The 12,120-nt window shown below is 41.7% G+C and overlaps 1 protein-coding gene across 5 annotated transcripts in view; it reads right to left on the bottom strand.

Moving 5' to 3' along the window:
• GOLGA2 (golgin A2) overlaps positions 1-11,392 on the bottom strand; it is a 45,892-nt gene extending 34,500 nt beyond the window's left edge. For 2 of the 5 annotated variants that reach the window (XM_081847517.1, XM_081847519.1), the window contains exons 1-3: positions 11,230-11,392; positions 4,838-4,960; positions 4,293-4,373 (exon numbers count right to left, since the gene is read on the bottom strand). In XM_081847517.1, the coding sequence (XP_081703643.1) occupies positions 4,293-4,373; positions 4,838-4,960; positions 11,230-11,277 (252 nt within the window). In that variant the 5' untranslated portion in view covers positions 11,278-11,392. The remainder of the gene's footprint in view (positions 1-4,292; positions 4,374-4,837; positions 4,961-11,229) is intronic. The other 3 variants (XM_081847518.1, XM_081847521.1, XM_081847520.1) reach the window with 2 other exon arrangements.
• Positions 11,393-12,120: the final 728 nt, after the last annotated feature.

The raw sequence follows: 12,120 nt of genomic DNA, 5'->3' as shown, positions 1-12,120 counted from the left end.
ACCAAATGAAGAATAAAGCAACTGTCAACTCTCCTGGAACCTGCATGTTTGCTTATCCATGCTAAGCCATGATTGGCCATTGTGAAAAGAGGATGCTGGACCACATGGGCCTCTAGCCGAACTCAGTAGGGCTCTTCCTATATGTTTTTATTACCATGGAAATTTTAAATATTGCTAGAATGGCTGGTACCCACCCACCCTTCCCTGCGCAAGCATCTCTAACCTTCATTTTATCCTGGCACTTTTGTTCCCAATAACACATACAGGGGACAAAGAGACACATTTGTTAGATCTTCAAAGGCACTTTGTCCTTTGACACATTGTACAACTGTTAATGCAATCAGCCTGCCAAAGTGATAAAAGCTCATTCTCAGACAAAAATCTCTGAAGCCTATAACATGTGGTAGCCTCAAGAAAATAGATCACACATTGGTGACGTGGACAGTGTGAAGGTCCCAAGCACCCCAACACCTCTGAAGGTACATGATTTTCCTTCAGGAGCTATACTGAAAGATTTCTGTTCTGCCTAGGCCCAGCAACAGAGGTTGTGCAAGCACAAATAACAATATTATCTCCGTTGCCAGTATTCATCTTTTCTGCCCAGTAGAGTCAAATAAGTATTCCAAGGTAGCATTTCACTAAATCTGACATTCTACCAAAAAGAGTTCAGGAACCCTCCTTCTAGTTAAGAGTGCTCTCAGGGTGTTGATTCTACTGCACAGTGAGCAGTCCAACATGTTGTTGTTGTTTAGTTGTTTAGTCGTGTCCAACTCTTCGTGACCCCATGGACCAGAACACGCCAGGCCCTCCTGTCTTCCACTGCCTCCCGCAGTTTGGTCAAACTCATGCTGGTAGCTTCGAGAACACTGTCCAACCATCTCGTCCTCTGTCGTCCTCTTCTCCTTGTGCCCTCCATCTTTCCCAACATCAGGGTCTTTTCCAGTCCAACATACCAGGGATCAATTAAGTAAACCCCTATTGGTAAACTTAACTGGAAAACCCGAATCTTTCCATCTTAAGTACCTCCTTGGATATATGTCAAATGATACTACCCTGGGAATGGCTAAGTTCCTCTAAGAAGTAATAAGAAATACAAACCAACATGGTCTGGATAAAACATAGTGACCGCCTTAGAATCCTTTTCTTGTATTTCTGTTTTATTTTGCTTCTGAAAATGTTTTTGTGGGTCTTTGGACCAAAATAAAGAATGTGTGTGAGTTAGGAGTGTAACACCCTTAAAGGACCTACTGTATCAAATACTAGCCATATTCAGGCATTCACCTACTGCTGCCATGTACGTATTAAGGGTTCATGTCTTTAGAGCAATGGACCCTGATCATGTACCATCACACACTGCTGTTGGAGCCTACACACATAGGGCAATTTCTCTTCTACACATATGCCTGTACACACAACAGTGTGCAGACAGCAGAGGAAGAAGTGGTGATACAAGGGCAGGGCCAGCAGGCATAGCAGTTCTGCTCTCCCGTTCACTGGATTGTTAATCACATGGGCAGAAGGTTTTACACTGATCTCATATATTGTCACAAACTGTGATATAAATTAGTGCAGAGAATCAGCATGGTGTCAGACTAAGACTGGGAGACCTGAATTCAAATCTCAACTGAGTGACTCTCGGCCAGTCAGTCTCTTTTAGGATTGCTGCAAGGTTAAAAGGGTGGGTGGAGAACCATGTGTGCTCCTCTGAGCTATTTGGAGGATGGGCAATATAGAAAAGCAAATAACTAATACATTCCCCATTTCCCAAGTGAAAGAAATGAAAGCTTGTTCTCAGCTCCCCAGATAATTCATGAACCAAAATTTGGAACTCACTGGCTACATATCTGGATTGAAACATGTCATTCTGTGGTAGCATATCACTGAAGACAACTCACTTCTACCTAAAAGAGTATTTCTCCATTTCAAAGCAAAAAGCTTCAATCTGGCCACTATCCCAAGGGACATTTTCACTGAACAAACATTGTTTCATCTCAAGGGAACAGCATTTCTTTTTTAACCACCATTTGGCTTATCCTAAAGATTAGGGCCAATATTTCTTTTACTGTGTAACAGTCAATCTGCTTAGGATAATGTAGGTATCCTGAAAGATGAAGCCTTTTCCATCATGGTAGCCAAATGATGGAACAGCCTCTCCAGAGATGTATGCCTAGCACTGGCCAATTTCAGATGGGCAGTGAAGACTATGGTGTTCCAGAACAAAGTTTTTAAGGTACATTGACTCTTTGAATGTTGTTTTTAGACTACTGCTATTTATATATGTATTTATTTTTTTATACATATCATGTTTATAGCCTATTTATTATAATTCGCCTTGAATATATTCTGCTCAGAAAGCCAGGGTATACTGAATACAGAACTCTATTATTTTAAAGTTACAGCTGGAGAACTGAGACTGATTGACTTTCAATGGTTAAGACAGACCTAGACTCAGGTTTCTATGCTGAAGTCCAACACTTTCTTCATGAAGCACACGTCCTCATGAAATATCATCCTCAGAAATAACTGAAAGATTGACTTTATACCAGACACGGAGAATGAGATATGGAACTCCTAATTCATATCAGTGCAGGTAACAAGAGGTGACAGGAGCTGGAATCCAACAACACCTGAAGGGCCACAGATTTCATATCCTTGCCCTATACAATACAAACAACAACACCAGCTACCAGCCTAACATCCTCATAGGCCATCCAGCTTCATAGGAAATAGGCCTTGTAATTTTTACAACCGTTGCATTTCCTGCAGGAATGTGCAGCTTTCTATCTAAAAAATCCACATACAGTATTTTGCTCATAATAGGATTTTGAAGATAACACACCCCTTTACTTTCCACCCCGATCTTGTAACCAATACAATATGGTTATTTTGATGCCTGAATTCAAATGCAACAGTAAGTTGAAATGGCACCCACAAAGTTAATGTAAATGTTTGGTGGGCATCTGCCAACACCAAAGATAAAGATAAAGCTTTAAAGGAACATAGGAAGGTGCCCTTTACCTAGTCAGATCATTGGTACACCTAGCTCAACATTGCCCACACTGACTGGCAGCAGCTCTTCAGGAATTCAGAAAAGGGACTCCCTGGAGATGGTGGGGATCGAACCTCGTGTCTTCTGAATAAAAAGCAAATGCTATATCACTAAGTAATGGTAATAAAACAGCTTGCAGACAGTTGTTTATTCCCAACTTATTTTGATATTTATATATTTTTCAGGGGGGAAAGCTAATTATGTTTATTATTTTTAATTTATTGCATTTATCTATCACCGTTTTCTCCAAGTACTCAAGGTGGCACACATGGTTCTCTCTTTCCTTATTTAATCCCCACAACTTTTTGAGGTAGGTTAGGATGAGAGACAGTGACTGACTCAAGGTCACCCAGTGAACTTCATGGCTAAGTGTAAGATTTGAGTCCTGGTCTCCCAGGGCCTGGTCCAAGACTCTTAACTACTGCACCATTACTGGCTCTCTGCTTTCTAAAACATGGCAAGAGTGTGCTTTAAAAATACTCAGATGCAGCCAACTCAAGCAGACTGGTTTCTATTAGACCCAGCCCTTTATTTTTAATTGAATTCAACCTGGGTTAGCAAAGTATGCAAAACCCAGTTTTCCTAACAGTCCTTTGTAAGACAAGGAATAGGAAGACTCTTTCTGCCTAGGTAAATCTAAATGTGTATTACTCCTCAGACAGTATCATGTGTTCAAATTTCATTGCCTGTCAAACCATAAGTTGGCATGATTAACCCACATGGCTTATCCTCCAGTTTGAATATAGATGAGCAAGAACATGCATTTCTGAGATGAGGTGCTTCTACAACAAACAAACAAAACCCACTAACATGGGAAAAAGAAGATGACAAGCGGAATGGAAGTCAAGCCCAACCTGCAGTCCACAGTGAACAATGCTACTTATGCATTCATTCACTATCACCTTGGAAACAGTAGTATTGGGGGTGGCAATCCCTTCAGATATGCTTGACATTCCAAAACAGCTGCTTTAAGCAAAGCAATCTTAAAAATCCAAGAAGCAACCCTTCTTCACAATTGTAATTTGAGCCACATTAAGGGAAGTGCACACAAGAACAACAGTGGGGGAGCAGGTTAAAAATAGTTCAATGTTAATGATAGCCAACAACATTCACGCAGCTAACAAGTATGACAAGCATCCCAAAATCTGTTCCACCCACCCAAGAAACCCTAATTTGTAAATAGGAACTGAATCATGCAGTATGGACAGCAAGCCAGTTGGACAGATTCTGAATGCTGCCTCACCTTCCTCTTGTCCAATGAAGGTATGGCTACCCCATTGGAGCGGTTAAGGTCTGACACCAACACCTTCAGAATGTTCTGAATCTAAAGGGGGTGAAAGAAAAGTGGAAAGAGAAACAGCTGAGAAAAGGGACAGAATGAGAACATTGTTCAGCGGGTTCCTGAAGCCAAAGGAACAAGAAAAAGGAAAATGGCAGAGATCCTAATACCAACAAGATGGGAGTAACTTGCTTGCATGCAATCTGTTTAGGATAAAGATGCAACTAACTCCTTCACTCCAGCAGTATATACCAACTATATACTACTATTCCCTCAAAACAACCAAGGAGCCAAATATTTCTTTCTACTGAATTTCCCATCCTTACTTATCTATTATCAACTGATTATTGTATTTATACCCCACTTCTGTCCAATGAGTTCAAGGTGTTTGTAGTACTAAAGAAAAACACACAGCCTTCTTCAATTTTTTACAGTGTTAAAACTATCTTCAAACAGAAGTAGAAGCAAAATATTTCGGAGCATTTGAAATAGTTAAGTAAGCCACTCACGTTTTCAGGAGACTCTCTGCCATCATTAGTTGGTGTCTCTGGTCTACTTCCTTCTTTGCCTTTACGTTTCTTCTTTGCTCCAGCTGCTGAGCCAGTGCTATTCTTCTGTTGATATTCCTTCAGCTAAGAAAAAGAAGAAAAACCTGAAGTCTAACTAATTAAACCTTCTACACTGAAAGCTAAGAAGTAAAACAGAAAGAGCTGGAACAAAAAACACAGTAAAAACTGATGAAGAAAAAGACCCAGAGTGATTATTGAACTTGGTGGTGTACAGAATGGTTTACAAACCACATTAAACTATAGTTTAAAATAAACAATGGTTTGTGGTGATTAAGCAGCATGCTAGTGCATGCTGCTTAGAAGTTCCCACAGTGCTCCTTCTATGCACTTGCTGCTACTGCTCTACAAATGAAAAAGCGCAAAGTCTGGCTTCTCATATCATCTGAAACTGCATTCATGGTTTGCTTTCTCCAAACAGACTATAATGGTAAGCTAAGAACAAGCCTTGGTTATTGCTCATGGTCTCTTTGGAGACCAACAAACCAGAATCCCAGGTTTGGACAACAAAACAAATCAGACTCTGGATTGTTTCAGCTCTAATACAGCAGCAGTCAAGGGAGGGGTGGAGGGCTGTGTGACTGAGCAGCCTGCAACAGCACACTACTGGTTCACACGAAACAATAGTTTGCTTTAAACTATAGTTCAACTATAGAAAACACAAACCTGTTTGTTTTCTAGAGCAACTGCAAGCTAAAGACAATCACACTGTAGAATGAAAAAGCCCTTGGCATGTTAGTCCTTTTTTGTGTTATGTGCCAGAGGGTTCAGTTTCACTGATCTAGTTAAAACTTTCAGAAACTCCCATTTCCTATTTCATCTCAACTAAACCTCGCAATAGTGGCAGAATGCAAACCCCATCTTGAGTCAATCAATAAATTTCAGAGTAATAGAGTGGTCAACAGGGAACTTCATAAAGCATTCTGCAACTTCTGAGTCTATGGCAATACCACCAGGTTCAAGTTTCAAACCTTGCAAACACTTGCAATATAACTAGCTTACAATATACTTAACCAGTAATTACTGACAGTTCAAATGGTCACATAACAAGAATCTGGTGATGTTACCAGGAATAGTTCAATTTTAAAAAGAATATTTTCCATTTCTTGAGCATAAGCATCTTAAGCTATGGAGAAAGCACACAAGCAAAATTGAAAAAAAATATTTCAAATTGCTAGGTGCCTGGGCAAAAAGGCACCTGGGAGTTTCCAGACACACCCACAAGGGAAGGTTAAAAATCCCACAATGTATTACATCTTACTTTTAACCATCTGCACTTCAAGGTGCTTACTTGTTACAGAGAAGTTACTTGTACGAGCCCAGTCATGTTGACAACTAGGCTGTTAAGAACAATTTCTCTGTAGCCCATGATGAACTAATTATGCTGGTTTGGCTGTCTGTGGCATTTCTAAACCTGGTTATATATATAACTTTAACACATTTATTTCTTCAATACATTTAAGCTATAGTGCCAGATATTAAAAACATGATACAAATTGGGTATTTAATTATTATTCAGTGTTCTGGTTTATGAAGATATACATATTGTTGTTCATATCCCTAGGCTCAGGATGTGAATAAAATTTACTCACTATTTTTATCCATACAATATCAGTGTTATGAAGGATCACCTGTATTAACACATCAGAAACTGAGGCAGGTTACTTGCCCAAAACATGCCTCAAAATATGAGTGTAACATGAACTCAAATCTCCCACTGCTAAGCCAAAAAATACGATCCACAAAATCATGACAAATCAATTTGGCATTCAAAAATGGAATTTCTGAAGGCCTAAATCCTGTCTAAGTTGGCAATCACTGCTCTTGAACATACCGCCAAACCATATTCAGAAGACTAAGTCCTCTATTCCCTTATATTCATAAACTCAATTTTAACTGCTTTCTACTCTTGCCAATCAGAAGGTCGGTGGTTCGAATCCCCGCGACGGGGTGAGCTCCCGTTGCTCAGTCCCTGCTCCTGTCAACCTAGCAGTTCGAAAGCACATCAAAGTGCAAGTAGATAAATAGGTACCGCTCCAGCGGGAAGGTAAACGGCGTTTCCATGCACTGCTCTGGTTCATCAGTAGTGGCTTAGTCATGCTGGCCACATGACCCGGAAGCTGTACGCCGACTCCCTCGGACAATAAAGCAAGATGAGCGCCACAACCCCAGAGTCAGTCACGACTGGACCTAATGGTCAGGGGCCCCTTTACCTTTACTCGCATATCTATCCAGTGTGGTCATGTTGATAACATGGGAGAAAATTATTGTTCTACTGAGATTAAGAGATGGGAGATCTACTGGCAAGTGGTATCAATGCAAGCGCTACACTTTTCTTCAAGATAGAAAGCAGAAATCACTACACCGTAGATCCACTGTTATAGTTAAATCAGGCCTCAAAAATCACTTGCTGGAAGTGATGTCAGCTAAGCCTTTCTGGAACACTCTTTCATGCACCTTCTGCTAGCTGGTCATTTTCTTCCACCTCCCCAGCTTTCCTACAAATTTATCACTTTGTGATAGGGAAAAGGTAGAGGGAGCTCGTAATGAAATTCAGAAGCCCCACCCCCTGAACCACCAAATTATGACTTCCCAGCAGTCTTTTATAAATACCCACTAAGGCCATCATAAAAAAATATTAGAGTAGCTCTGAACAAGTTGTTTCCTCCCAAGCCGAATGCTCACCAACTACATTTGGCCGCTTAAGGATGTCACTACTGCAGCTTTGAAACAATCAGCTTTTCAATGACAAATTTTAAAAGCTGCTTCTGACAGAAGGGCTACTGTGTATCAAATATGACTCTTAAGTTCATGTGACTAACCTGGATATACAGTATTTGCACAACTGGCATGTGTTTAGAGGCATCATCACAACCATTCTATTGCTAGAAATTAGTGCATGCCGTACATGGATGTGCATTTTGCCTAAATGTTTGGACAGCTGCCTAGAATGTTCTGCAAACTGCACCCAACTTTCCTACCTGAGGCGGCAGCTTCACAGTGATTCATGGTATGGCTGTAACTGCTTTTGCAATAAGGGTGGGTGCTCTTTACTGCCCACACTAAATGGATGCAGTCCCCCTCCAACCAGGTGCAAAGCTAGGGAGATCACCTATTTTCGACTACTGATTATCTTATGTTCACATACAGGTATGTGGAATGACAGCTTAACATCTACAAAGTGGAGGATGATTAGAGTAGAGTAGACAACTATTCTGAGGACAGGTTATAACAATGTATAAAAGCCATAGCAGAAATTGGTAATTGAACAGGTGATGTGTAGGGAGAAGGGATGAATATATTTTGAAATGATAGTTGGAAAAGTTATTTTATTGGGAGCAGCAACGGAGGGAGGAAAATAGAGGGCACATTTGGGGTGGGTGGGAAATCAGCTTTTAAATTGTATTGCATTTGTATTAATTTGGTGACAATTTGTTAAAAATTATGGAAAATCAATAAAAATAATTGGCATAATAATAATAATAATAATAATAATAATAATAGGCAAAGTGGAGGGTGAATGTATTGCAGAATGTGTATGCTATCTAGATTCTCATCCCAAATAACGCAAGAGTTAGGGAATCTGGGAACAGATTTTAAGCCACAGATTGACCTCCCTGCTATAAAAGTGGATACAGTGGTACCTCTGGTTAAGTACTTATTCGTTCCAGAGGTCCGTTCTTAACCTGAAACTGTTCTTAACCTGAAGTACCACTTTAGCTAATGGGGCCTCCCACGGCTGCTGCTGTGCCGCCGCGGCACGATTTCTGTTCTCATCCTGAGGTAAAGTTCTTAACCCGAGGTACTACTTCCGGGTTAACGGAGTCTGTAACCCGAAGTGTTTGTAACCCGAGGTGCCACTGTACTCTGATACTTCTCAAAGGTACTAGAAGGTCATTTTCCAGAGAAGAGCAAAATAATTCCCCATGGAGGGCAAGGTGGAATAAAACCATTTTTTAAATTAGGTTAGCCTTCACAATAAAACTGAGGTACTGGGGAGAAATGGCTATTGTTAGATTTTCCGTTTTGCTTCTCTTTTATCAATAATTACTTTGTTTTTCCAATATATCAATCACTACAGCCCACATAATATCATAGTATATTTTGCAATTTTGATTATTATAAGAATAACTATTTAAGAAGTTTGAGGAAAAACACTTTCTGAAACTGTGAAATTATATTAAACTAAACTAAAAAAAAGATTGAGGAGGAAAGAATGATAGCAAGAACAAATCCTTCCCCAGGCTTTCAAGTGGTATGTCTAGGATCACACCCACACCACACATTTAAAGAAATCTTAATCTACTTTGACAGTCATGGAGGATCTTGGGAACTATAGTGTCTTAACAGTACTTGAAACTGTAGCTCTGTGCAGTCAGCACACTTAGCAAACTATACTTCCTAGGATTCCTTGGAGGAAGGCTTGACTGTTAAAAGTGGAAGAAGAGTGCTTTAAATTTCTTCTTCTTCTTTGGCAATCACTCATGTGACCTAGACATTTAACAGGTCCCACCACTCCAATACACATATACATACACTGATTAAACCCAAAAAGTATGTTTCTCTGAATCTGTAAGGGAGAATCCCCTTCCATACATTCAAAGGATGTGTCAAAGATGTTTAGCAAGGGACGGATTTCCTTCTTAAACATCCAAGATATGTGGGGGAGGGCGCTTAATAAATAGGGGTCTCCACACCCCCACTAAACTTATCGAGAGATATCCTTCCATACATGTAGGAGACATATCCAAGTTATTAATAAAAGAGGGTCCCACCATTTCTTTCAGGCATTCAAGTGGGATGTGTCCACTTTGTGTCCAAGAGGAAGATCTTCCTCAATGAATCATTACAGAGGACACCCTCCCATGTCTTCAAAGGTGTGTAATAAAGAGGTCTACACTCCCACTCTCTCTAAACCTACTGGTACATCTTTTTCCAGGAATTCAAGCGGTGTGTGTCTAAGGTATTTAATATTGGAGTTTTCAACCCCACAAAAATTATATTCAAGGGGAAGAGTATACCTATGTAATAAGAGACGTCTATCACACACAGCCTAAGCATATAAAAGTAAAAAGGTAACGCAAACACAGGTGGACAGACCCCTTCTATGGCTTCAAAGAGTAAGTCTGAAGTAAGTAATATATGCAGCGTGTGTGTGTGTAACAAACACACTCACACTGACAGTACAATCCAAGCAATGCCTAATCAGATGTAAATCCTACTTAATTCAATGGGGTTTACATTCAGGTAAGTGAGGTTAGGAGTGCTGCCTAACCCTTTGCAGGGGAGCTTCTTTCAGGCATTCCCGGACTACTTATACCTTAGGTGTTTAGTTAAAGTGGGAGCTGTCTCCTATGCATGGGGTGTGTCTAAGGTATGAATAACAAGAGGGTCTTCTGCCCCCCTGACATACATGAAGGATGACCCTCTCATGAATTGAAGGGATATATCTGACGTGATTTTAATAAGGGAGGGGTCTCCCTCCTCCATTAAACCTATTAGAGGGCTGTCCTCTTTCAGGTACTCAAGAGCTAAAGTTGAGGCATTTAATTGGGGGGGGGGGCATTTCTCATGCAAGAGTTGTGTCCAAGATATGAATAAGGGCCTCTCCACCACAAACCCAAAACTCTTCCATGGGGACCCATTCCCATGACTTTAAGGGGTGTTTTAATAAGAGGGGGAGGAGATCTCTTCCAGGCACTCAAGAGCTATATCTGAAGTAGTGTATTTTAATTTAACGGGGGGGGCATTCTCCCATGCAAGATGTGAAGGTCTCCCCAACGCACATGGAGGACCCAATTTCCCATGACTTCAAGGGGTGTTTTAATAAGAGGAAGGGGATCTCCCTCCCTTATTTCATCCTATTACAGAAGGCGTTCTCTTTCAGGCACTCAAGAGGTATTTTAGTTTAAAGGGGGGGGGGACGATCTCCCATGTAAGACGTGAGGGTCTTTCACTCCTACACATACGTACACACACACCGCTCACGTGGGGGACCCCCGCTTCCCATGACTTCAAGGGGTGCTCTAATAAGCAGGGATCTCCCCCATTAAACCTATCACAGGGGGCGGGGTCCTCTCCCAGGCGCTCAGGGGCCGCATCTGAGGCGGATTCCTCACTAAGCCTACACTGAGGCGGGGCGGGGGGTATCAGGCATCTCCGTTGCTGGGGAGGGGGAGAGCGGGGGGTGTCTGGAGCTGGAGACAGCCCCCCCCCCGGCGAAGAAGGCCCCGTCAGCTGTCGCCTACTTCCCCCTCCTGCTGCTGTTAGTTGCTGCCTGAGGGGGAAACGCCGCCACCCCCACCTCTCCCCTCAGCGCTCCGGCCTCGCCCTACCTTCTTCTTGGCCGACGCCAGCTTGCTCTGCCTGCTGCCGTCCGCCATGTCTGAACCGGGCCCGGGCCACGTCAGCCCGGTGTGGTACGAAGGTGGGTGGAGAAAGAGGGACGAGAGCGAGAGACACAGGGAAGGCAGGCCCCGCCCGTGCCCTGCCGTCTCAGTCGCGCGAGGACGGAAGGAGGGCGGGAACGCCGCACTGCGCAAGCGCGGCCGTGGCAGCTCTTGATGCTCAGCCGGCGAAGGGAAGGAGGGAGGGAAGGCGCATGCGCACGGCTCTTCCCGCCGTTTTCGTCCCCCGTTCTCCCAACGATTCTTTTTCTTCCCCACCTGTTGGCTTTTCCCTCAGAGGGAAGAAGAGCCTTTTTATCTTGAAGTGTCGTTTGTAACTTGCCCTCGAAACAAACAGCTTGTTTATTAATAAAATTACTTCAAAATATCTTTTATAACTTGCGTTCTGAACAACAAACAGCCGCGAAAACCCCAACCTGGGCTTTTTGCTTGTTTGTCTATTTGTAAAAGAATTATTTATATGCCACAAATATATAAAATCGGTTTACAGCATTAAGAAGATTTAAAATCACTCAATAAAATAGTAAAAAGAAGTTAGAAACAATATTAACACATTTTAGAAACAATATTCACACAATATTAATACATTTTCCCAAAATGCTGCTGTTTACTATATTTTAGATTACCTCATAAATTTATGATTTATAGCAAGGGAGGAGACTAAATCAGAATGGGGGCCACATTCTCCTGTGGGCAACCTTATGAGGGTCACATGCAGTGCATGGGGTCAGAAGCAAAAGTAGGTGAGCTAATAAATGCAAATTTTTAACTTTGCACTATAGGCTGGTTCCTACTGTGATAGGAATTTTGAAGTCTTAG

This window comes from Podarcis erhardii (genome assembly GCF_964252035.2).
Source record: "Podarcis erhardii genome assembly, chromosome: Z".
Taxonomy (NCBI): Eukaryota; Metazoa; Chordata; class Lepidosauria; order Squamata; family Lacertidae; genus Podarcis; species Podarcis erhardii.
Note: the sequence above shows the minus strand (reverse complement) of the source record. Positions and strands in the feature narration are given on the sequence as shown.